At 34.1% G+C, this 26,899-nt stretch overlaps 3 protein-coding genes across 4 annotated transcripts; 2 read left to right on the top strand and 1 right to left on the bottom strand.

Moving 5' to 3' along the window:
- Positions 1-2,809: 2,809 nt before the first annotated feature.
- Positions 2,810-7,182, top strand: SIP1 (seed imbibition 1). Of its 2 annotated transcripts, XR_013512922.1 has the most exons (14): positions 2,907-3,213; positions 3,401-3,651; positions 3,749-3,839; positions 3,918-3,966; positions 4,043-4,134; positions 4,240-4,347; positions 4,437-4,571; positions 4,935-5,345; positions 5,434-5,575; positions 5,674-5,741; positions 5,818-5,952; positions 6,037-6,254; positions 6,437-6,863; positions 7,131-7,182. XR_013512922.1 is itself a non-coding variant. In XM_078307307.1 (13 exons), exons 1-13 carry the CDS (start codon positions 3,023-3,025, stop codon positions 6,811-6,813), a joined length of 2,268 nt encoding a protein of 755 aa, XP_078163433.1. In that variant the 5' UTR covers positions 2,810-3,022; the 3' UTR covers positions 6,814-6,936. The 2 variants fall into 2 exon arrangements, 1 of the variants encoding a protein (XP_078163433.1); XM_078307307.1 differs by lacking the exon at positions 7,131-7,182 and having other exon boundaries at positions 2,810-3,213; positions 6,437-6,936.
- A 5,676-nt stretch (positions 7,183-12,858) lies between these two features.
- Positions 12,859-16,593, top strand: COX15 (cytochrome c oxidase 15). Its single transcript, XM_078307308.1, has 7 exons — positions 12,859-13,171; positions 13,779-14,092; positions 14,634-14,859; positions 15,134-15,379; positions 15,745-15,855; positions 15,933-16,064; positions 16,160-16,593. Exons 1-7 carry the CDS (start codon positions 12,974-12,976, stop codon positions 16,343-16,345), a joined length of 1,413 nt encoding a protein of 470 aa, XP_078163434.1. The 5' UTR covers positions 12,859-12,973; the 3' UTR covers positions 16,346-16,593.
- A 487-nt stretch (positions 16,594-17,080) lies between these two features.
- Positions 17,081-19,351, bottom strand: LOC144558470 (small nuclear ribonucleoprotein SmD1b-like). The gene is made up of 4 exons (XM_078307309.1): positions 19,198-19,351; positions 19,007-19,083; positions 17,571-17,762; positions 17,081-17,321 (listed from the first exon to the last, which is right to left on the bottom strand). The coding sequence occupies exons 1-4, from the start codon at positions 19,209-19,211 to the stop codon at positions 17,260-17,262; spliced, it is 345 nt and encodes a 114-aa protein (XP_078163435.1). The 5' UTR covers positions 19,212-19,351; the 3' UTR covers positions 17,081-17,259.
- Positions 19,352-26,899: the final 7,548 nt, after the last annotated feature.

Here is a 26,899-nt window from a genome sequence, read left to right as displayed (position 1 = left end):
TTTTTATGTGGATCTTAACAAAAAAAAAAGATTGATTTATTTGTAAAAATATATTAAGCCAACTCCAATTCTTTTGCTAATTTTTTTTTGTGAAGTGAGTCGTTTGTTCCATTTTGTCATTGGTATAGAGATCCGGATATTTCCTCCTCGTTTAACGAAACTACCAGGCAATTCTAAACTCTTCTTTTTCATCTTCAAAAACTTTTTCTACCATTTTAAGAATTACTTTTCAAAATAATTTAATTTTAATGAAGATCGAAATACCATATTGAACATGCATGCACACGATATTAATTTTCTAGGAAATTACAACCTGTCATGCCTAACTAAACCCAGCTGACCTTAATAAATAAACTAACACATATCTTCTGATATGTCAAAGAAGAGGATTCAAATGTCTCTATTTTTTGTACTTTTATCATGTCTCTATATATTAAAATGTGGCTGTTGTTAAATCAGTTTGAGAGATGTGAGAGAGTTTAGGGTTTAGGGATTAGTGCAACTATGTGCATGTGTGTGTACTGGTGCATGTTACTATATATACTATGCTACAGTCTTTGTTTTACTATTGTTCATCAGTTTTTTCTAACAATAACCCTGTGATCTTAGGAACTTGATTTTTGGAGATTGATTTATATTTTATTTTGAGGTTTATACAAGGTGTTGCTTTTTTTTATTATATTTTTGACTGTCAAACTTCAAAATTAAATTCTGGACAAACTATAAACCAAAATTTTTATGCTTTTTATAAAAATGTAGAAGAAAGCTCAATCTAAATGTCTAACATGAGTCAGAATTTTTGGAGACAGAGAACTATAAATTTTGTTTTTATCTCTACAGGGGCATTACAGTAAACATTAAATTTTATTTAATAGTTTTTATATCCTTCAAAGATGAGATTCAAATGCACATATAAAATAGCAAAAAAAATCCTTAAAATGGAAAATCAAGCAGTAAAGTGTTTGTTTTAAATTCCTTTATTTGCCTGTAAAAGGATTTGATCAAATGAACTTTTCACCCCCTACCTATTGTTCAGTTTTCTTTTAGCTGTCTTTTTGGTCATTTTGTGTATCAGTTGGAGATTCTTTTTTATTTCTTTGCTTTTTGCACTGGTGCAAGACCTGGTATTGGTTGGTACAGTGGTACTGGACTGTGCTAACATGTTATTGGGTGAATATTTATTTATTTACACATTTTTGAATATTTACCCCCACAAAATCATTATTTGTAGTTTTCATATGTCAATTAATTTTTTTTTTTTTTAAAACTCAGTAGAGGCTATATCAATTACTTTTTAGCTGGTTATTATCTGGATTATTTGATTGGATTATAAGAAGAAAAATTCACTGAATACAACAAAAGAATAAAAATCTAAATTCAGAGTCATTCAAGGATATAATTGAAAAGGGGAAGAAAACTTTAATTTTCTCTCACTGTTCGCGATTGAGAAAATGAGTACTTCACTGTACGAGTTGAGAGAGATAAAGATGTGAACTTTATATTCAACCAAATTGATTCAATGAATCCAAAAAAGGAGAAATTCTCCACTGTACGAGATTGAGAGAGAGAGAGAGGTTATACGGTCGGCTACGATGATGATTTTCCCAGGCGACCACAATAGTCAATTTTGTTATTCGCAACTAGAAATGAAAAGGATTCGACGGAGAAGGGAAAGAGAATTGGCGAGGAAGGAAAAAAGTCACAAGGATAAATTTGAAAGGACGACAGACTCCAACGGAAAGAAAATGAATCATTTTAATTTAATTGATGACGTGGTTTAATAGAAATTTTAAAAACTAATTTTAGGATGTGAGAGTTTAAAAATTTTACAAACTTTAATTTCTAAAAATTAGTTAACAGTTATTTAGAAACTTATTGAGTTGCAGGGATGTAAATGCTCAAGTGAAATTTATCACATAAATTAACTTAATCATATAACCGACAAATTATTTAACTATTTTTTTCAACATTATTTCTTAATTATAATTTCTTTTGTAATAAATTTTTATTTTTTTATACATGTTTGATCATGACGTGATGTGACTATTCGCGTGATATGATTGTTATCCACTGTGATCACACGTGACGTAATTATTTGCATGATGTAACTGTCATTCATCATCTGTAACCATACATAACATAACTATTTGTGTGATGTGACTGGCATTTAATATTTTTCACATTACGTAAAAATAAATTTTAATGTCATTGCGTGACGTGACCAAGTAGTTATGCTTTTTCTTAACTAGAGTCAGATAGGGATTGAAATATCATACTATGTCCAGTTAGAGTGGAAAAAACGTGCCGTGTCATTACTAATATGCTATAACTTTGGTCTTGTGCTGTGACCAAGTTAATTTTTCACGTGTTGTGCTGTGCCGTGACCAAAATGTCAAGGGGTGGTTAGACACGCGAATGGTTACGCCACGTGAGTCACACCGTGCCCAAACATGTCTCGCGTGACCATTTAATAATAATTTAAGTTAGTTTATTCAAGATTCACTGATTGATCAATATCTAATTATCATAATTACACGTGACTCGCGTGACCACGTACCGGACCGTGCTGTGACTAGATCTTTCACGTAACGTGTCGTACCAAAATTTCAAAAGATAATCACAACACGAGAATAATTACAGCACAATACACGTAAATCACGACACGTAACTAACACGTACCGTACCATTTTGTACCGGTTACATTCGCTGACGAAACCAGCTCCGCCGTACCATTTATCTCACTCACTCTATGTCCAGTTCGTAGGATCGGAGGCTTAAATATTTTTTTGTCAATATCTACAAAGTGATACATGGGCCTTATTTTAAATATCAATATTATAGCAACTAGAGATGAAAAAATCCACAAATCTTTCGGTTTAAAAGAACGCCACCTTCCATTTTATAGTCATGAGAACCGGTACGGGAAGTTATCTCCCTCTCCTCTCCTCTCCTCTCCTCTCCTCTCCTCTCTTTATCGATTGGATTGAATTTTAAAACTTAAAAGACTTGAGTACGAGGAAAGATGACAATCGGGGCTGGGATAGCGGTACAAAATGGCGATTTGGTGGTTTTGGGAACTAAAATCTTGTCAGATGTGCGTGATAACATTTTCTTGACGCCACCGAGTGGTAGTGGGATAACTAACGGTGCGTTCATTGGCGTCAAATCGGAGCGTGGCGACAGTCACAATGTATTTTCCATAGGCAAACTTCAGTAAGTATTTTTTTTTTTTTCTCTTTTCAAGAAATCCCATGCTGACATGCTTGGAGAAAAATGCCAACTCTAAATTCGTAAATATGCCTTAAATTTTTCATTGGTATAAATTTATGTAAGACAATTTAAATTTAAGATTTGTAAATTGTTTACAATAGATATAATACTCTTAATTTTTATTTTCCAGGGATTTGAGGTTCATGTGCACATTCAGGTTTAAGATATGGTGGATGACACAGAGGATGGGCTCGAACGGCAGAGACATACCTGTTGAGACCCAATTCCTACTTGTCGAAGGAAGAGAAAGGTCCGATTTTGCCGATGGTGGGTCCCACGAGTCAGTGGTTTATACCGTCTTTTTACCTGTTCTGGAGGGAGCTTTCAGAGCAGTTCTTCAAGGCAACTCCAATGATGAACTTGAGATTTGTCTCGAGAGTGGTAATTTTCCAAGTATTTAATTGCTGGTTCAATTTTTTTGAGTGAAAACAAAAGATCTGTTCTGGGCATTTTTTTTATTTTATGCAATAAATTTCAGGCGACCCAGCTGTAGTGTCTTTTGATGGAACTCATCTAGTATTTGTTGGAGCGGGGTCAGATCCATTCGAAGTCATTAACAGTGCTGTCAAGTTAGTATTTCTTTAGATGTAAACTTGATTGAGATTTCTTCAATTTTCATTGCATTAACAAGTGTTTATTACATATAGGACTATTGAAAGGCATCTGGGGACATTCTCTCACAGAGAGAAGAAAAAGGTAGTCTACTAATCTGTATTGGTCATTAATATTTAGTATTTACCTATTTATTTTGTACTTATTTCAATTATTGTAGATGCCCGATATGTTGAACTGGTTTGGTTGGTGTACATGGGATGCATTCTACACAAATGTAACATCTGAGGGGGTCAAGGAAGGGCTAGAGAGGTTATTGCCCTTTTAACTCTCATCCAAAGTACTGTTGTTCTTTTATTAATTAAATTTTCGTAAGGAATTTAGAAATTGAGAATTGTTTCTCTGTTTATTTTTCAGCTTTCACGAAGGTGGCATACCTCCTAAATTTGTAATAATAGACGATGGATGGCAATCTGTCGGAATGGATCCTACTGGAATTGCTTGTAAATCAGATAATGCAGCAAAGTACAAGTTCAAATAAGAATACCTAGAATTTCTATTAGACTCACAGATTTGAATTGCCGAAATCATTTTGCTTTTCATTTCTTTTTCAGCTTTGCAAATAGGCTAACACATATAAAGGAGAACCACAAGTTCCAGAAAAATGGCAAAGAGGGTCACAGAGACGAGGATCCAGCGAATGGGCTTGCTTATGTAGTCAGGGAAATTAAAGAAAAACATGACATAAAGTAAGAAACTCATTTCAAAATAAGATTCAATATTTAATTTCACAATATGCAATCTTATACTAACTGTAGGCCCTTAAATATTCTTTAGCCCACAGAATAAATGGGACTTTAATTTCATTTGTCATCTCTTCCCTTTTTTAAGGTTATTAATTTCTTGTAAATGCATATTGTTAAACTTTTGTCCAATTTTTTTCATCAATTATCTTGCTACTTGCATATAAGTTGATTCTTCCATAATTTCACTGACACTGTACCTTTTTTACAAGATTTTATAATAGTTTTTCTCTTTTTGTGAAATCTTTTTTTTTTCCCTGTCTCTTCTGTTCATCATTGAAAATGGTCAAATTGTGTTTTGAATGTCAGATATGTGTATGCATGGCACACAATTACCGGGTACTGGGGTGGAGTGAGACCAGGGATTGGGGACATGGAGCACTATGAATCCAAGATGCAATACCCTGTTTCCTCACCAAGCATCCAATCCAATGAGCAATGTGTATGCCTCGATAGCATTACCACAAATGGACTTGGTCTTGTGCACCCAGAGAAGGTGTTCAGCTTCTACAACGATTTACATTCCTACCTTGCCTCAGCTGGTGTTGATGGGGTCAAGGTAGATGCGCAAAATATTCTTGAAACACTTGGAGCTGGCTTTGGAGGCAGGGTTGAGCTGACAAGGAAGTACCACATGGCACTGGAGGCTTCCATTGCCAGGAATTTTAAGGATAACGGGATCATTTCTTGCATGAGCCACAATACTGATAACTTATACAGGTATTCATCTGTGATTATGGTGTCTTCGAAAAATAAATGTATAGAATTAGAGATGGTGGGTTTTAATTGTTGGGTTTAAATATTATAGTTCAAAGAGAACTGCAGTTGTCAGGGCATCTGACGATTTCTGGCCAAAAGACCCAGCATCTCACACAATACATATTGCATCTGTGGCATATAATAGTATAATCCTTGGAGAATTTATGCAGCCTGATTGGGACATGTTTCATGTGAGTTTGTTTCATATATTCTTGTTATGTATCTTTTTTAAACACTATCTTTCTTACAACATTAATTATTAATGATAATCTAATTGAAATTTTATCAGAGCATGCACCCTATGGCCGAGTACCATGCAGCAGCAAGAGCAGTTGGGGGTTGTGCAATATATGTTAGGTATATGTTCTATCAAATTATAATTGCAAAAATCACATACTTGAGAAATAGGGTTGATAATTGTGCATGTATGCAGTGATAAGCCTGGAAATCACGATTTCAATTTGTTGAAGAAATTAGTACTTCCTGATGGTTCTATCTTAAGAGCAAAACTCCCAGGTCGACCAAGCCGAGATTGTTTATTCACTGACCCAGCAAGGGATGGAAAGAGGTCAGAAGATTCTGAAACAAACTCTTATGTTATTTTTTATCATTATTTTGTTACCCTAAATTATGGTGCTTATACTTGTGACAGCATTTTGAAGATTTGGAATTTAAATGAGCACAACGGTGTAATTGGTGCCTTTAATTGCCAAGGAGCTGGATGGTGTAGGGTTGGCAAGAAAAATTTAATCCATGATGAACAACCCGGTACAGTTACAGGTGTAATCAATGCTACTAATGTGGATTTTCTTAGGAGTGCTGCGGATGAAGATTGGAATGGAGATGTTATCCTATATTCCCATTTAGGGGGTACGTGTATCTTACAATTATACCCCATTTCACACAATATTGACACAACTGCAAGGATATTCTGTACTAAACATTCTATTAATCATGTCTTATCACATTACCAGAACCTTCATACTACTTATTACTGTCTCTCTAATAATCGTTAAGCAATGTGAGCTCGTAAACTAACAAACCATTTACAGGGGAGGTAACATATATACCGAAAAATGCATCTATGCCTGTGACGCTTAAACCACGTGAATATGAAGTCTTCACAGTAGTTCCAGTGAAGAAGCTATCAAATGGAGCCTCCATTGCCCCCATTGGGCTAGTGAGGATGTTTAACTCTGGAGGTGCCATCAAGGAACTGAGATACGAGTCGGACAATATCTCAACCGTCGAAATAAAAATGTGTGGCTCAGGCACGGTTGGGGTTTATTCATCAGTGATGCCAAAGAGAATACGGGTTGATTCAAGAGAGGTGATGTTTGGCTATGAGGAGAATACTGGCCTGATTTCATTTGATCTTGAGATGCCGATTAAGGAATTATACCTGTGGGTTGTCTTGATGGAGTTTTAGGTTAAAAAATTTCAAAACGAAATAATGGTACTTTTAGATTATTGAATAATGTTCTTCTAGCAGTGATTACTAGATATACTCACTGTCTACTTAGTTTAGTATTTTGTAATATGTGAAGTGTTTGTAATGTCTACTACACCTGCTTATCCCTTAGCTCTAATGTGTGATCTGTGAACTGTTTGTAATATTTCTGTTTTGTTAAGTATCTTTTGCACAATGGGGCTTTTCCCATTGCCTTTTGTAAGAACTATGTTTGTTTCAATATGAAACAGGTGGGGGATACCCACTTTTGTAAGGATTATTGAATAATGTTTTAGTGGATCTATCCGTCTATGTTATCATAGATGGTTTATTGTCTAGAAATTAATAGCAATCACAGAAATCAAGTCAAAAACACAATAATTTAACGAGGTTTAGTTTTAGTACCTACATCCTCAACCTCAAACCCTCTTCTTCCTCTTTATATTAATTCAAGAATAGTGTGACAATTGTGGATTACTCCTGTTACAGGAGACTATAGAGATTAAATAGAAAATAATAGAATCCTACTACAAGATATCTTTCCTGATTACATTTCTATTCAAGAAAACAAAGTTATAGATCAACAGCTCATCTCCATGCCACTTGCCTTATACCCACCAGATGATTGCCTAATCCTAGACTATCTTTTCTTTTCCTTCCTTGCTATGATTCCGATACAGGTCCAAAGTTACCCATCTTGACTAGTGCTGTTGCATCAGATCCAGGGCACGATCTTCTGCAGCACATGCCAATATATTGTACTAGTTAAACTAAATATATAAATGACATATTTAATGATCTCCGTTGGACATATAGGTAAGTACATTTACCTTTGTACTCTCGTATCTCTAACCTCATGCATGATTTGATGATTTCTTCGCCATAATTGAAAGAAAAAATGGGGCAGGGTTGCAGTGATATAATTTAACAAATAAATTTTCATTTTAAAACACGATTTCGAACACTGATGCAAGACAAAGCTATAAACCAAAGTACAAGATAGCAATTTTTTTTTTGGTTGAAAGTTCATAGACGCTTGCATTGATATACAAAGTTACAAGGTAGCTGTTACATAAGATTATACAGTAATGTCTGTAAAGACATACAACTAAACCAAACTAAAAACATCATGTGGACACAAATTGATTATCCTTGCTTGATTAGAGTAATAGGAGCCTAGTGATGATTTTCTTTGTATGCATAGCACAGCCAAGAAGGCATTGAATTCAAATTAGACCGGGAACTGAATCGATCGGACCATAATAGTCACCCATCAGCTGAGAAAGCACTAAATCAAACCAGACTATAAACTAAATCAACCAGTTCAAGACAATTACCTCTAAACAAAAAAAGAAAAAAAAACAAAAGACAGAGAAAGAGACAGAAAACAACACCAAATAATACACAACATCATCATCGCAAAAACTAAACACTTATCATCTAATTTACAGAAATTTAAGTAACTCTAGGCAGAGGAAGCAACAAAAAGGCGGCGGTGCAAGTGACAGGGAGGCATAACATCGGCACATATACCGGCTCTTATATGACCAAATACTAGAACCATTTCGATGGTACAAGAAGATTTCAAAGAGTTTGACGCTCATAGGCCTATGATTGGAATAATGGGCTCTACAGCACACCCCTAGAATCCGATAATTGTAGTATTGGGTTATCCATTAGACCTGTTTCTGGTCCAATAGACATTGGATCATACATGTTTCCCGACAAATATGATAAGCGCATGACAAGTGGCCCATATGCAATTCAGAAAAATGGCAAAGAATAGGCGAGGAATATTGAGGATAGTAAGGATAGAAAATAGAAGCTTTTATATTTTTATTCTCTTATTTGATTGGTCTTTTCTTATATGTTAAATTATAATTTGAAGAGCTAAGTCTTGATTCTCTCTATTGGACTCCAATTTAGAGAGTAAGAAAATAGTGTGATTAGTGAAAATTAAATCCATGACCTTACACATACAAATTAGAACTCAAATGATTAAATTACCATCTCACATTTATTATTTTATGTGAGAGCTAGACTATATAAAAGTTTAAAAAACTCAAATTTTAATATACATAATTAAAAAAATTTAAATCATAGGATGACTTATCACCCCCTAACATGTACGTAGATTCGCCCCTGCCTAACACCATGATACCTTCTATCGGCTCCTCCTCCAGAGGAGAAATAATGCTTTGACATATTCTTCTTCACATTTAATGGAAGAGAAAAGTAGCTCTACTATGAATTTCATAGGATAGTTTTCAAAATGAAACATACTAGTAAATAATGTCTTAGGCGCAGGTGAAAAACTGAAATTACGTTATACTAATTCTGAATCATTATTTTAAACTGTCTTTGTAAGAACAGTAATTGTAGAAAGTAGGTAGAAATCATCGCCTTGATTCAGTTCATTTTTTAGTCATCATTTGTTAATATCTTGTTTTAAAATATTTAATAGTGTCATATGTAATAAACAAGAATTGCAGAGTTAGTAATAACTAATAAGGGGCGGAGTCAAAATTTTAAAATGAGACATAATTTTATAATTATTTTGAATATTAAATATATTTTTATAAATTTTGAGAAAAAAAATTGTAGGACAAGGCATAATATTATAATTTTGAAACTTATGTACAATGCAATGGTATACAGGTATAGTAGCATGATTGAGCTGTAAGAATAACTGAATAACTTTTATCACAAACTCTCGTTGCACCAGCATAATTTATTTTCATAATATTTATTTCACTTAACCTTTGCATGAGTTTTACATTACAATATGAAATCAACTGTATTACCATGTTGTGCGTCTGATATAGGGCTGCACAGAAAATTCGTAGTTCGTGATTCGATTCGAGTTTGATTCGAAAAGGTTCGTAAAATATTCGATTCGAAATTAATTCAAACCAAATTCAAATTGGACTTGGTTCGTTCGAATAGGTTTGCGAACTATTCTAGTTCGAAATTCAAAGTAACGTGAATCATTGATTTCCGCTGATGAATTAAAAGTTAAAACATAAGGCCGCCCAGCCATAAGTCATAACTCGTAAGTTGTAACTCTCGCTCTCAGTTCTAAAATCCTAGACGACTTTCACATGTCGATTTCGGCGATTACGATCACTCTTTCTTATCGTAAAAAAGTTGGTAAAAGATTCGAAATTGAGTTCGTAAAAGATTTGATTCAAAATTAATTCAAATCAAACTTAGTTCAAAGTTAATTCAAATCAAACTCAAACTGGAGTAAATTCAATTTGGTTTGATTCATTTGCAGCCCTAGTCTGATACATCCTTTCGTGTGTTTTCTTTTGAAATATGTGACGATTTTTTTTTTCGTGTAAAATTTATTCGGCAATGCATCTTATTTACTTTAAAATTTTTAAGTTATATGTTTCAAATAGACAATGATATCAGCATAGAACTAGAAAATTTAGATAGAAGTTGTAACGTAAAATGTATAATTTGTAATCTAAGTTCTCGCAATCGTTAAATAGAATTTTAACTATTAATAAACAACAATCACGTATTTAACATTTTATGAGGAAGACCGAACTATATAAAAACTAAAAAAAAAAAAAAACCATGTTAATTTCAATATACATAATGATTTTTTTTTTCAAATTATTGAAATAACTAAACACGCCCTCGACTAACATGTCCTTAGTTATATTAAATTTCACCAATAGCTAGATCCACATCTGAATAACATGTCCTTTAGTAATACTAAAATTTTCCAATAAATAAAGCAGTTCTCATAAGATGTAACTAAACGAAAATAAAGGATGACACATTTTCTCAAAACCTGTCGAGAACTCTGTGTCGACTGTCGATCTCTCTCGACAGGAAGCAAATTGAGGATCACTCATTGAACCGCATGCTATTTGAGTCCGTGTCCTATCAGGTACCTGAGGTGCAATTTAAAATAATCTACGGTCCATATTAGTTTTAGTCAAATTAAACTCAATCTGATGCCTATTGTGGCTGTAGGGGTCTGCTTGGGTAATGATTTTAACAGAGTAGTTTTGGCTTCATACAGCGCAGGAACCATATGCAGCACTGTTTTGATTATAAAGTCTGTGCGCTGCATGAAGCCAAAACTTCTCTGTTCAAATCTTTACTCGTCTGCTTTGAGATGCATGCCAAGTTAAAAAACGGTCCAGATCTAATACTTGCACCTCAGGTATATGGGGTGATATAGATTCCTGCTATTTCATCTCTGTAGAGAAAAGATCACTAATACTGTGCTCTAGAGCGGAGAGGTAAATCTCTCATTAAAAGAAAGGAAGGAAACAGATCGGAGGTGAGACAACCTTTGAACAGTGTTTTTACACTCCGATTTGAGGGTGACAGAATTCGTCAAAAATTAACATCTCGTGATTCTGCTCTTCTCTTCGAACAGTACGCCTTCACCTCCGCTCTCTCTGTAGTTCTTCTCTTCTTCTGAAACATGAAAAATCGTTGGACAGTACAAATATGGGGTGAGCATCTCCCTCGCACAGTAATTCTCCCTTTCCCATCTTCCGCATTCCTTCGTCTGGAGCACGGCCTAACTTGATTTTAAAGAAGAAATTTTTTATTGAACTTTCGCTATTATTATTCGCTATCTAATTTTGGCTTTCTCATAACTCTTTGACAAAGATAATATTATAATTAAGATATTATTTTCATTGTCAATGAGAATGAAAATAAAAGTTGGCGGGACTAAATTGAAAATATAGTATGATTTTAATTTTGTGAAAAGGCAAAAGAGTATTTGGCTATTTGCACTTGGAAAAATATACAATATCTATAGGAGAAAAAAAATTGAATTTCAATTTACAAGAGGTGGGTTTCTTCACATCATTGCTATAATTTATCGAACGAATTCATGATTAATTATTAAGTGATCTATAATGTTATTAAACTGAATTATGGAATAAATATTTTGAATCGGTTCGAGATATTTTTGTTATAAATTTTTTTGGATTTTTATGTTGTCGTTATTCATTCTTTTATTTAATGTTTAGTCAAATATACGAAGAGGAGGGATCAACTTACAATATTTGTAAGTTACAATTAATATCTTACTCTAATTAGATTTTGCAATTTTAGAATTTCAAATAGTCGATCTAAACCGTTCAACATGATATCTATATTAAAATGTGTTTGGAGATAAAACTTTACATTTTTTTTGAATTTTTCACTATTTATTAAGTATTTTACAAAACTATTTTTTTTAGACAAATCTTGACCACTGAAAAACAACAATTTTGTAAAATACTTAATAAATAGTAAAAAAAATTTAAAAAAATATAAATTTTATCTCCAAGCACATTTTAATATAGATATCATGTTGAATGTTTTGAATCGAATGTTTGAACTTTTAAAATCACAAAATTAAATTGTTGTAAAATTTTGTAAGTGACCTCATATTCGAAATAGGGCTGTAAATGAGCCGAGTTTGAGCGAGTTACCCCCAACTTGAACTCGGCTCGTTTAATAAACGAGCGAGTCAACTTGAGTTGAGATGGTAATAACGAGTTGTAGAGTCAACTCGAACTCGGCTCGTTATCAACTCGAGTTGGCTCACAACTCGTTTAACCAGTGATAGTATTACAACACAAGTTCAAACATATTTTGCACGAATCTCAAAGCACAAATAACAGTCTAGAGATTCAGATTTGATTATTTTGGAATTTATTCTGACCAATAATTTGCAACTCGAGTTATAAATGAGCGAGTTGGGGCCAACTCGAACTCGGCTCATTTATTAAACGAGTTGGCCAACTCGAGTTGTAAATGAGCTGAGCTGTAAATGAGTCGAGTTAAACGAACTGTAAATGAGCGAGTTACGAGCGAGTTATGAGTTCGAGCTTTTTTGCCCAGCCCTAATTCGAAACAAACATAATCATAAATCTATTAAATTCAATAATAACACTATTAAGCAAAAAAAAAATAATAATAATAATAGCAATAAAGATATCCGTGTATCGACTACGTCGACAATCATTTCGTATTTTTCTTCTCTCTAAATATGTATAGATGTTTTGAAACCCCTTTTGGAGTTTTCCACTTCATAAACCCAGCTTAAAAACATTTCATCGTGTCTTCTCCCCCGTCTTTCGTTCTTCTGCCTTCTAGTGGTTTTGCAGAAACCATGTTCGCTGCGAGTAGACTTGGATCTCTCTTTCGTCGGAGCAAACATGCGACCCTAATTTCTGAACTGAGGAGTTTTTCGAGGGTTTCCAATGAGTCTTCTCTTCTATCCGGTTCGAGATTCTCGGTTCCAGAGCACTGTGATCGATGCCTCCTCTCCCGATTCAGCTATTTCCAAGCATTCAAATCTTTTCCCAAGGTTGGAGATCTTTTATTTGCTTAGCGTAGTCACTTTCTATAAATTTGAATTGCTCTAGTAGAGCTTGAGGGGAGTATATGTTAGTTCGTGATGGCAGAGTTTGATTTCTTGCTAGCGCAAGAGACATTGCAGTCTCTAGAATTTAAATTAAGAATGCAGTAGCCAGTAGCTGAGATACATGCATTTGATTCTTTCCTGGAAAAAACCAGTTCTCCAGCACAGGTAAAGAACAAAAAAATACCTTATTTACCCATTGCACAAGCCGCATTGGGCCTCTTTAGTTCTTTGATCTACTTTAAGCCAATTGATAAGCTCCTCCATAGGGAGGACCGGAGGAGGTCCTTTTCTTCTTATCTTTAAAAATTGCCTTGCTCAAATTTTAAAGCAGCCCCCTCCCACTTGATGCCAAAGACCTCCTTAAGGTCTTCCTCAACTAAGCCTCATAGGTATGTCCGCTTAATAGAGACTAAATTCTAACTCCATCTGTTAAGCCTGTTTACATTATAGATTATTAATTCCTAATAAATAGTGAATTTATAAAACATATTCTTGCCCTGAACAATTGAATTTGGTGCCATGATTGATATTGTTGTAATGCTTATTTCAGAACTTAGTGAATCAATCGACAAGAAGAATGTCAACCACAGCTGCAATACTGAACTCCACCACATCAGAGGCCACAAGTTCAGGTCTTAGGCTACTAGTGACGAAGGGGCCCCATGCACAGAAGGCAGTTGGAATATGGCTTTTTGGTTGTGCTGCATGGGTTTTCAGTTTAGTGGTGCTTGGTGGCATCACTCGTCTGACACGCTCTGGTTTGTCAATGACGGATTGGAAGTTTACCGGTAAGCTACCTCCATTGACACAGGAGGAATGGGTATGTGAGTTTGAGAAATATCAACAATCACCTGAGTATATAAGGTAAGTTTTTGCTATAATATCATACAAGGTCCCGTCTACCAATCTCTTTTGAAGAGCACATATGCTCCTACTTGTTAAAACTCACAGAGAGTACCAGTATATGGTTTGCAATTACCAGTTCTGGTTGGTCTGGTAATTGTACATGTGCAATGCTGATGCATACTGAAATGTTTTAGACTGGTGCTGTCTAATTGATGTTTGTAACATTTTGGAATTTTATGCTTCATTTGTTTTGGAAATAAGTAATGAATTAAGCTTTTGTAAAACCACATTCTGTCAATGCTTAATCAGTAGCATTTGACCCAATAGTTCTGATTATCTATCTTTTTCTGTTGGTATGATCAGTAACAGTACCATACCAGTCAGTTCATGGCACCTGTACTCGGTGACCAAATCTGCATATGTTAACAATGGCCAATCCCTAAACACAGGTACCTGGCACATGAATAAGTGATGATGTAACAGTATCATCCATATGGTTAGCACTCCAGCTAGATTTGAAATATGATGCTGACATTACATGCATGACAATTTTAAGCAGAATTAACAAGGGAATGAGCATTGAGGATTTCAAATTCATTTATTGGATGGAATATGCACACAGAATGTGGGGCCGTGGTTTGGGTTTGGCATTTGCGTTCCCTTTTGCATATTTTATTGCAAAGGGTTATATTACTCGCCAGCTTGGGCTGAGATTGTCTGCTCTCTTTGCTCTTGGTGGGGGGCAAGGACTTATTGGCTGGTGGATGGTCAAAAGTGGCCTAGAGGTACTAATAAAACATTATTTCTTGTACATATGCCCTTCCAGAAAATCAATATAACCACATGTCCATAAGAAACATTACAAATTAGCTGATGTTTATGTGGGTGTACTTTTATCTTGTCTTAGGTGGATGTGTTTGACCGTGTGAAGTTGTGAGACAACTCTGTTATATAAGTGCGTAATTTTAAGAAAAAGTGCTCTAGAGTGGCTATTTTTATCATATATCTTTCTTAACATTGGCATGTAAATCTCCCCTTGTCCATTCTTCTTTATAACAGGAACCAAAGTCAGAGTGGGTACAACCACGAGTCAGTCCATACCGCCTGGCAACTCACCTGACATCTGCTTTTGTTATATATAGTGGCATATTATGGACAGCTCTATCTGTAGTCATGCCAGAGCCACCATCTGGGTCCCTGAACTGGGTCCATGGAGCAACAAAAATTAGAAGACTGGCCCTACCTGTCAGTTTTATTGTTGGCCTAACTGCAGTCTCTGGGGCCTTTGTCGCTGGCAATGATGCGGTCTGGTTTTCCTTCTTGCTTTATAATTCTTTATTTCAACTATTTGATCTCTTTTCCATTTGTGGTATTGCAAAACTTTTGACTTTTGATTTCTGTGGTTAAACTCTAGGTGCTCTGATTAAATACTTTGTAAGTGACAAATTGTACAATGCTTAGTTGCAGGATAGCAAAATGAAAAGATCTAGGTTAATAAAAAGAATAAAAGATATTGCTGAAGAACTTGGATGAAAAGTTTAGTAAAAGTTTTATGAGCCGAAAGCATCAGTTGATATTTCTTGGTACTATGTTTATGTAGTTTCCATTGAACACTAGTTTATATATATGTACTTCAAAATTGACCCTAAATAAATAATTTTCTTATATAGGGCCATGCATACAATACATTTCCTAAGATGGGAGATGTATGGGTTCCAGATGACATATTTAGCATGGACCCTCTTATTCGCAACTTCTTCGAGAACACTTCACTAGTCCAGGTACAATGTCTAAAATTCCTTCATATTTTATAATCCACAATTGTGTATTGTAACTAAAGGAACCTTTGTTCTTTCAGCTGAACCATCGCATTCTTGCAATGACCACACTTTCGGCTGTTGGAGCTCTCTGGTTAGCTTCAAAGAGAATAAATTTGCATCCAGCTGTGCAATCTTTAATTGGAAGTACATTGGGGATGGCTGCTCTTCAGGTAATACTTTTTTTCGAATGAATGGTCTGTTGGAATATTGTTGCTTATGTTGTGCTTTGCATTATTGTTCTGAAAATATTTTTCTTCTGTGTTAGGTGACATTGGGATTATCAACACTACTGATGTATGTTCCGACCTCGTTAGCATCAGCTCACCAAGCAGGGGCTTTGACTATGCTTAGTCTTATGATTTTACTTGTTCATACAGTAAGGAAGCCCTCACCAGCTCTTCTGAAGTCCCTTGCTTCAGTTCCAAAACCAACAACTGCTAAAGTATTGTAAGATTTGACTATTCCTCCCATTAAGAGGAATATGAAACATCTTTTTGGTTGAATCTCATTGTTCAGCAACTTCTGTTGGATCTGTATTGGTGGAAATTTTGTTTTCGTAACTTTCAGTTTAGTCGTGATATTATGATAGAAAGGAAATTTCAGTTGTCATAAAGGGTTTGTTGGACTCATCTTAGGTATGAACGCCTATTGTATTGGTTTTTTTTGGTAGAAGTCTAGTAGATCGAGCATGTTTTCATATTTTATTTATTGTGAAATTACCATTGTTCGGATGTTAGATGTACCCTGTACGTGGTATTGTATGTGTGGGAGGACGACATAATATGCACTTTCTTGGCTAAGATACATCTTGTTGTATAAAAAATCAATCAGAGCCAGCAATCCCCAAATTAAATGCTTCGGTTACAATCCATCATAATCCATCATAACAATTTGAGCACCGACGACCTGACTTCAACCGTTCAACGTGATATCTCGAAATTCTTTAACATAGTAGATGAAAAAACTTGTCAAGCTAAATTCACAGGTGTAATTCTTGGAGAGAGCTGAAGCCCAAAATAAATGAGAACTTGTCCAAGTCAAACACGAACAATTATCAATACTTAATCAGAAGGCCGAAATTTGTCTGTGATGAAAATTTAGTTCTGTAGTATTGGTGAATCAAATTAAAAATGGGCATAAAGATCATACTAACATCGCAACTTAAAAGACAAACAAAGACACAGGATTACATATCCAACAAATTCATACTACTGCTTTACTAGAACAGATGCGCTACATAAAAGTCTCATGAGTAAAGATCTAATCCCTTCCAATCTGACAAGTAACAAGCACAAAACATGAGCTCTAATACAACTGGCATTGATATTCCTTGACATACTGCAAAAAATAAATACCACACCACACTTAACGCCCACGGCCCCGACCCCTGCCACGCCCACGGCCCCGGCCCCTTCCGAGAGGCCTCCCTGCATCCAAGAAAAACATACATAAAATCACATCATCATACTATATGAACCAACAAAGTTTCATACTAAAGTGCAACATCTTATGACGCATCTATTTTTCATATATCAGGTTTTTAAAAATATTCTAAAAATATAGCTCAAGTGATTTCTACATTCTAAACTGCCTTTAGTTATTAATGAAAAAGCTTTCACAAATGCAATAAACCTGGTTATTAGAAGTGACAAAAGAAATATTGGGTTTAGACATACCAGTAGAGGGCTTCTTAGGCTTAACCCTTGGTGTTTCCTCAACAAGTAAGGTTTCAAGATTTAAGCTGTCAGGAAGGATGTAGTAACGAATGTTATTGCCTCTCACACTTAGGTGGTCAAGTGTGACAGGGTTCTTCCCTTTGAGTGTTAGCTTTACCATCTTAAGATGTGTGTTCATGCTCACATCCACTCCTGCATTGTTCACCATGATCAGAGAGAAGCATTTATGAGACACTGAAACATTATGATCATTTGTGGTATCTAATTATAATTATTATGTTATCTTATGGTTCCTCAGTATCACTCAAGGTATTTGATTTCCTTTCCCTAAAAGCACACTTCTTAGCTAGCCACAAAGAAACAAACATGTATAAAATATTCATATTAATATCAACCATTGACTTTTCATTAACAACAACATAAAGTAAAATTTACAGACTGATCATGATAGTTTTGGCACCAGCTAGCACCAAAAGGAAGGAATAAGGAAAAGAGGATTAGATTTCATAGTTTCTCTACAATCCATTTTTAATGCATGCCTTATTAAAGAAACCAAAATACAAAACATACTAGCAATATTTACCTCCCTAGAAAAGAGAACAAAAAACAGGATTAGAAGTTCCCTCTTGGTTGGTTCATTAGTTCAACTTTGCAACAAACCAATTAAATACTGTTTAAACTTTAAAAGGATCTGCTCCACAACTTGGCATTGGAGGGAAATGAATGGCAAGGGATGGAAATGATGAGGGGGGGAAATCAAACCACCATATTGGGGGGCTAACAATTGGAGGGTAAGATTATTGAAATTTGTGTCTTTACTCCCCCTCTCCCCCCTCCTCTCCAATTGTTTCCGTTTCAAAACTTTGAGGTTGTGGAGCAAACAAGAATTGGGCAAGCCGATCACCCTCCCCTCCCCTCCCTCCCTTTCTCCACAGTTTATGAAGTATGCGCTAAAGAAGTATGTCAGACCATCCTAGATGATAATCAAACAAAATTTACAATTTGTTGTAGAAACAACATTTATCAAAATCATATCCTCTTAATGCCTCACAATGTTGATAATATCTACAGTGACTTATTATGAACATCAAATTTACTAGATAATGTCACACCTAGAATATAACTATTCAGTGCCTAAGTTGTGTGCCTTCAGATATTTCTTCTGTATACACATACCAAGTACTTTTTAGTAGAACTGTAGTTGCTTTCTACATGAATGAAAAACAAGTTACTAAAACGCACTGGTCTTTGTTTTCAACAAGTGAATCCAGTATAGTATACTGGATTCCTACCAAAAGAAAAAAAATATATAAGAACTCCCTTAAAAACAAGCTAGTGGTTACTAGTTTAAACCATAAACTCAGTAACCTAGCAAAAAAATATTTACAATTCAATATTGAAAAGCGAAACCCTAGCAAGTTCATGAAAAAGCGAACCTATGATAGTTCCATGGACGACAGTCCCGTTCTTGAGCTCAATCGTCACTGTCTCGTTGTTTAGCTTCATCAAAAACCTACATTTTTTAGTTCACAAATCAGATCCACTTAATAGAGAGGCCCATCGAGCGAGATAGAGAAAGAGAAAGAGAAAGAGAAAGAGAGAGAGAGAGAGAGAGAGAGAGAGAGACCTGACGAGCTTCATCTTGGCAGAGAGGAGCGAGAACTAGGGTTCCGACGAGAGGCGGGGGCTTAAAGCCTAAAACCCTTCGAAAAAGGAAAAGGCTCCCAAAAAGAAATACCTAGCTCGACTGGATTCGATCCAAGGTAAACCGCAAATCCGCAATCAGACTCCAGATTTAAGTGGCTTGATTTCGGGGCTTCGGCCGGCCTGTCTAATTGACTCCTCAAATTCGGTGATATTCCCTTGCGATCAGGACCGTCAGATCTATATCGGACCGTCCAGTGAACTTCGGCGTTTTCCTGTCAATAAAATTTTTACACTGATCAAAATCGAGGGACCCGATGCGAGTGGGGGTGTCAATGGGTACGGTACAGATCGCGTGGAGGTATTTTCATACCCATACTTATTAAAATTGACTTTATCCATATCCTACTCATATCTATTAAAAATTAATCTTATCCTACTCTACTCTTATTGATAATATTATCGGATAATGAAACGGTAGCAGGTAAATAACGGATAATACTAATATAATAATTAATTTTATTATATTTTATAAATTAAACATCAAATACTTATTCATTTCACACATATATAATTGCATTTCTAATAAAAAAAATAAAAATAAATGTGCAATCAATTCCAACTAAATTGTTTTTTTATAAATGAAGAAAAATTAAAAATACGAATATATATTTAGGTGTTGAAAATTAAACTTAATATATATTTATATATTATAATTACCGTTACTATAGGATACAAAAACAAAAAAAAATACATTCATACATATATCCAATAAACTAATGAAAAAAAAATATTCATACCTACCTTATCGAATACGATACGAGTCGAGTAAACGGTTAAAAAGGTTCTATTGACACCCCTAGATGTGAGTTAAGGTGGTTCGGAATCTTCGGATGGCGTCAACTTATCGATTTTACTGGGCCAAGAACTAAATTGAGCAGGCCTTTTGATCCAGTTTAAATAGATTTCGCATCTTTATAAGTTTTCTAGTTTGGGTTCAATTTTTGAGAAAATAGCTCATAGAGATGACCAGGGGTGGCATATCACTCTAATTTTTTCATTTTACTTATTCTTTAATTTTAAAAATTACTTATTATTTGTCATTATAATTAAAAAATTATGTAATAATATTTGTCGTTGATAGTCGTTCAAAATAATCTGTAATATTATTTAAAAACAAATTGTCAAGGATTAGAAACTTCAACTAATTTTAGACTTAAAACGGTTAACTGGAGTCTTTGGGTTACCACCAAAATTTTTTTGTAGATATCTTTGTGAGCTTTCTAGTTTTATATCAAAATTTGTGTCTAATTGAAGGTTGAATTTTCATTTTCATTTTCTGTTGTATTTCTTTTTACCTGCAAAATATTTTTTTCTAAAATAAATTATTTGTCAACAAATTAATATGTGATATAAAAATAATAATTTATTTCACTTTCTATTTCTATTTTAATGGAATGTATTACTTCATAATACTTCATTTTGATTTGGCATATTACTTGATATTTCTGTATTTATTTTAATTTTTAATATCTAACAATGACAAATAATGTTATATATCATTTTGAATGAATATTAGTACGTAATTTTTTTCAATTAACAACAATGACAAATAATGTTATTTTAATGGATTGTATTACTTCATTATGCTGGATTCGGGATTTCAGGAATTTCAGGGGTACTGTACATGGATCTCATATTTCAGCTGATTTGAATCCTTCTTTATGTGAGAAACGGATCTTATTAACCTTAAAAAAAATATGTATTATATATACATTAGAAAGGAGCTCATGTAGAAATCATGTTTAACAGTTTGAATCTTAAAACATATTTTATAAATAGAGATCATGTTTAACGGTTTGGGACGATTATTTAGACTTTGAAAATCGCAAAATCAAATTGTTGTAAAATGTAGATCACTCCTCATATATTTAATATATATATCAAAATTGGAGAATTAGAGCCCCAAAATTCTCTAGCCTTATAAAGTAGCCATTCACTATTAGTAGTTCTTAAGTGCAATTAATCCTTCAAAGACAAGGATCAAGCTCTGTCATTACATGCAAGTCCTTACAAATTTGACATTTGTTGTGCTCATCACTATCATTAATGCAAGATGATATGACAGTTTTAGACATATTATTAATTAAATAACTTTACAAAATTAATAATTATTTTACATCCCTATAAAAAAAACTTTGCTAAATTATATAGCTGTTGTAATTACTTTGTAATTGAGATAAGATGTTCATGATAAGAATGCATGCCTTTTGTAGCTATTAATTGACAACTGCTTTATTTTTTCATAAAATTATTTGAACTTCTTCAAGGCCTAAAGTTTTTAACGTGACGATGAACGCCATAAAAAATCCACGCTCAACGTAATTGATGATTAATGAAACGCATGCACTCAATAGTTAGAGAACTCGACAAAAAAGAGTCATATACTTCCCAATTCCCATTATGACCTTGACCAATATTGTAAGCAAAGCCCCCAGTTGAGGAACATAAATCATCTCCATTTAAAAAAAAATGGATATCTTTCTTGTTCAACAAATTAAGGTTTGAATTTTCTTAGATGATTCATGATAACATGATTACATATTAAAGGTTTATCTTGTATTTTAAGGTATTGGAGAGGAGCAAACATCTGTATGTCTTCGCAGCAAAGTTATCCACAATATATATATCACCTTAATTTTTTTTTAATAAACAATTAATGAATGATGCATATCGGTTAGAAATTTAAATATTTCTTGGGAATAAGTTAATTTGTTGGGGGGGGGGGGGGGGGGGGGGGTGTTGATTTTATGAACTGAGACAGAGTTTTGATGAGAGAATAAATCTATTTTATTCTTAATCTAATTTGTATAGTGGGTTCCTTACATAGTTGGAGAAAAAAATAAATGCAACGGTAATATGCCTATCCTATACAGTAAGCTACAGTACTAATGATAACTTTTTATAACTAGTAGCTCTATTTAATTCTAAACGGATCTAAAGCTTAACGGGTCTGATTTATCATTCATTCTCAACACTCCCCCTCAAGTTAGGCGTGTAGATATCGATCAACCCTAACTTGCTTAGATTTCCTTCAAATTGTTTCGGATCTAAACCCTTTGTGAATATGTCCGCCAATTGTTCTTCACTTCTCACAAATGGAGTTTCAATTTCTTTTGCTTGAATTTTTTCTCTAATGAAGTGACAATCCACTTCGATATGTTTCGTTCTTTCGTGAAATACCGGATTGGTTGCTATGTGTCGTGCCGCTTGGTTATCACAAAACATTTTTATTGGTTCTTGAATTTTAATTCCAACATCCGCAAGAAGTTGTTTGATCCAAGTTAGCTCGCTTGCGGTGGATGCCATGGCTCGATATTCCGCCTCGGCGCTTGATCTTGCCACGACACTTTGTTTCTTGCTTTTCCATGTGACTAAATTTCTGCCTACATATGTGCAAAAGCCGGTTGTCGATTTTCTATCAAAACTTCCGGCCCAATCTGCATCGGAATAGCCACACACATTATTAGAATTGTTATTTTTCATAAAAATCCCTTTTCCGGGTGTTCCTTTTAAATATTTTAAAATTCTATTTATTGACTCCAAATGGGGTGTTCTTGGAGCATGCATAAATTGACTAATTTGGCTTACGGAAAATGATATATCCGGTCGAGTTACGGTTAGATATATTAATTTTTCCACAAGCCTTTGAAATTGATTTATATCATCTAATGGTTCACCTTCTTCACTATTCAATTTATGCCTACCGTCTATTGGTGTTGATGCCGGTTTACAACCTAATTTACCGGTTTCCTTTAACAAATCTAGGATATATTTTCTTTGAGAAATAAAGAGACCATTTTTGGAATGTGCTATTTCTATTCCTAGAAAATATTTTAAATAACCAAGGTCTTTGATGTCAAATTTTTCCTTCAAGTAGACTTTTATTTTATTGATTTCTTCTTGGTTATTTCCGGTGATTATAATGTCATCAACGTATACTAATATGATGGTGGTACTAATTCCTTCAATTTTTATAAATAATGAATGATCGGCATTGCTAATCTTAAAATTGCAAAATTTTAAATAAGAGCTTAGTTTGCCATACCATGCCCTTGGAGATTGCTTCAATCCATATATTGCTTTCTTCAATTTGCAAACTAATCCATTGTTTCTTTCTTTTTCATGACCGAGTGGTAAAGTCATATATACCTCTTCTTCAAGTGTTCCTTGAAGAAAGACATTTTTGACATCCATTTGGTATAATTTCCAATTTTGGTTAACCGCAATAGAAAATAATATTCTCACCGTATTCATTTTGGCCACGGGTGCAAAGGTTTCATGGTAGTCTATACCATAAGTTTGAGTGTACCATTTCGCAACTAAGCGAGCCTTGTACTGTTCTACGGTACCATCCGAATTATACTTAATTTTATATACCCATTTACAACCTACGGGTTTTTTGTCTTTTGGTAATTGCACAATAATCCAAGTTTTATTTTTTTCAAGAGCATTTAATTCTTCACTCATGGCTTTGGTCCATGTAGAATTTTTTATGGCTTCTTCATAATTTTTTGGTTCTTGTTCATTTGCAATTGAGGTCAAAAATGTTTTATAGTTGGGAGATATATTACCATATGTAATAAAATTTTGAATAGGATATTGTACCTTGTAGGTTATAAAATCCCTTAGCCTTGTTAAAGGTTGTCTTGCTCGAACCGACCTTCTCAATGATGTTTCTTCTATGTTTTGATCTCCATCATTTGAGGAAATTTCTTCTATTTCCTCTTCATTTTCACTTCCATTTTCATTTTCATTTTCATTTTCATTTTCATTTTCATTTTCATTTTCATTTTCGATCAATCTTCCCTCGTCTCTTAATGGATTGTATTGATGTAACATAATTCCCTTGAATGATTCTCTAATATCTTCCTCATTAATTTTTTCTTTGTAATATGGCTCATTTTCTAAAAAAGTTACATCCCTAGAAATGTATAATTTTTTTTCTTTAGGATCATAGCATTTATATCCCTTTTTTTGTGATGAGTAACCCAAGAAAATAGCCTTAATCGAGGTATAATCCAACTTGTCTTGTTTATTTTTGTGTACATAGCATGTGCAACCAAAAATTCGTAAATGCTCAATGTTGAGTTTTCTTTTGTAAAGAATTTCTAATGGACTCTTATAATTTAAATTAGCACTTGGCAATCTATTTATCAAATATGTTGCGGTAAGAACGGCATCCGACCAATAAGATTTTGGTACATTGTTTTGAAATAAAAGTACCCGAGTCATTTCAAGCAAATGTCTATTTTTTCTTTCGGAAACACCATTTTGTTCGGGTGTATAAACACAAGTTGTTTGATGCAAAATCCCTTTTTCTTTGAAAAAATTTGAGAAATTTTGGTTTATAAATTCCGTTCCATTATCGGATCTAAAAGTTTTAATTTTTGCTTCATATTGATTTCCTATGAAGTTATAAAAATCTAAAAATTGTGAAAATACTTCACTTTTATTTTTTAATAAATACAACCAAGTCGTTTTAGAGAAGTCATCTATAAAGATAACAAAATATTTGTATCTATTAAAAGAGTTAATTGGAGCAGGGCCCCATACATCCGAATGTACTAAATCAAATGGTTTTTCACTTTTACTACTTGATAAATTAAAAGGTAATATAGTATGCTTTCCTAGTTTACATATTTCACAATCACTATTATTTAAACTAGAAAAATTAAAAAGATTTTTTAATATTTTATCGGAAGGATGTCCAATTCTTTTATGCCAAAGAATGCTCATTTCTTCCTTTTTAGCATTGAAATTAAAATTTTCTTCATTCAAAAAATAAAGTCCATTTTCCAAATATCCTTCACCAATCATATTTTTGGTTAACCATTCTTGAAAAATCACCTTTTTTGATGAATAAATAAGCTCACAATTTAATTCTTTTGTGATTTTACTAATTGATAATAAATTAGATGTACAATCCTTTATAAATAAGACATTTGAAATTACCTTTGAGAAAATAGTTATTGAACCCTCTCCAAGAATTTCCATTTTTTCACCATTTGCAACCGTGACGAATTGTTTGGTTTCGTATTTTTCAAAATTATCTAATAAATTTTTATTTCCGGTCATATGGTTCGTAGCACCAGAATCTAAAATCCATTTCTTATTTTGAAAATTATGAGTAAAATAGGCTGCCATACCAGAGGTCTTTTGATTATATTGTTGAAGCAGCACAATAAGTAGCTGGAGCAACAGCCTCATCAGATCTGAGCTTGGATTTTTTGTGGCGAAGGTTTTAGATGTGGACTGCTCATCTCCAGTCCCTTCATTTGCCAGCACCATTTGATTTTTTCTTTTTTCTTCCTTTCCATCGCGGAGCTCCCCCTGTCTCCGATCGCCGCCTCCCTTCTTCATCTTTGGCCGAAGGTGCGGGTGGAGGAACCAACACTCCTCCCGATTATGCCCATCTTTTTTTGAAGTGATCGCACCTTGGAGTTGGGGCTCTCCGCACCTCGGTTCTAGGGTTAGAGTTAGGTCTGACGATGGAGAGCGCTTTGGCTTCGGGTTTTTTAATGGATCGCAAGTTGATCACTATCTTGAATAGTTTCTGAATGGTTTCTGAATAATTCATGAAGATTACTCAAGATTTCGGTTAGTTTTTTTTCTCGGTTTGTTGGATCTTGTTTGCAGTATTTACTGCCCAATGCCTTTGATGGCCTTTTTTCTGGTAGAAATAGCACTACTGGTGTGCTGGTTTTACTGATTTTCCCTTCCCCTTTTTGTTGCTGTACCAATTTACTGGTACGTGGGGTTTTGTCGGTTTGGGTGCCTAGTACAATTCTTTATTAGCTGTACCGCTCTTTGGTGATCTGATTTTTCTTTGAATCGGGTTACCAAAGTTGGTTTTGCTGAATTTTGTATTGATTCTGATATGATACGAGCAGATTGTGTTCTTTGCTATTCTCTCTTGGTACGAATCTGATAAGAACAGATTCTTCCTTGCTCTTGGTGGCCTTTAAGGCACTTGATTTTGGAATTATGGATGGCTGTTTTGGTCAGCTCTTGGTGATTTTTTCTTCGATTTTCAGCTGCTAGTGCTGTCGCAAATTTTTCTGTCTTTGAGTTAAGATCTGAACTACAGCTCTGATACCATGTTGATTTTATGAACTGAGACAGAGTTTTGATGAGAGAATAAATCTATTTCATTCTTAATCTAATTTGTACAGTGGGTTCCTTATATAGTTGGAGAAAAAAATAAATGCAACGGTAATATGCCTATCCTATACAGTAAGCTACAGTACTAATGATAACTTTTTATAACTAGTAGCTCTATTTAATTCTAAACGGATCTAAAGCTTAACGGGTCTGATTTATCATTCATTCTCGACAGGGGGGGATATGCAAAAGTTTAATACTTTTCTCTTTTGGTTTGTGACCCTTAATCAGATTTTATGTTATGGTTATACAAAATTAATGCTCTAATCTTCTTAGTATTTTGGAGTTTTCAATTACTTTTGGGCTGTTTATATAAAAATAACCATTGAATGAGGCTATGGTACTATAAAGTGGATTGGTCCGTATTACGAATCAATATTTTTGTTTTCAAAATTTTAACAGTTGATTCGAACATTTCAATATGATAGAATATGTACTTGTAAACTAAATTTTATATTTTT

Source organism: Carex rostrata, chromosome 8 (assembly GCF_964058835.1).
Source record: "Carex rostrata chromosome 8, lpCarRost1.2, whole genome shotgun sequence".
In the NCBI taxonomy this organism is placed as follows: domain Eukaryota; kingdom Viridiplantae; phylum Streptophyta; class Magnoliopsida; order Poales; family Cyperaceae; genus Carex; species Carex rostrata.
This window is presented reverse-complemented; position numbering and strand designations above follow the sequence as displayed.

Coding starts and splice junctions, on each gene's coding strand:
- SIP1 (XM_078307307.1), top strand. CDS start 3,023: ATGACAATCGGGGCTGGGATAGCGGTACAAAATGGCGATTTGGTGGTT. Junction 3,967..4,042: donor CTCACAGAGAGAAGAAAAAG/GTAGTCTACTAA, acceptor CAATTATTGTAG/ATGCCCGATATGTTGAACTG. Junction 5,742..5,817: donor GGTTGTGCAATATATGTTAG/GTATATGTTCTA, acceptor GCATGTATGCAG/TGATAAGCCTGGAAATCACG.
- LOC144558470 (XM_078307309.1), bottom strand. Junction 17,763..19,006: donor CGTCCATGGAACTATCATAG/GTTCGCTTTTTC, acceptor TGAACAATGCAG/GAGTGGATGTGAGCATGAAC. Junction 17,322..17,570: donor GCCTAAGAAGCCCTCTACTG/GTATGTCTAAAC, acceptor TCTTGGATGCAG/GGAGGCCTCTCGGAAGGGGC.
- COX15 (XM_078307308.1), top strand. CDS start 12,974: ATGTTCGCTGCGAGTAGACTTGGATCTCTCTTTCGTCGGAGCAAACAT. Junction 14,093..14,633: donor CAATCACCTGAGTATATAAG/GTAAGTTTTTGC, acceptor AATTTTAAGCAG/AATTAACAAGGGAATGAGCA. Junction 14,860..15,133: donor TGGTCAAAAGTGGCCTAGAG/GTACTAATAAAA, acceptor TCTTTATAACAG/GAACCAAAGTCAGAGTGGGT.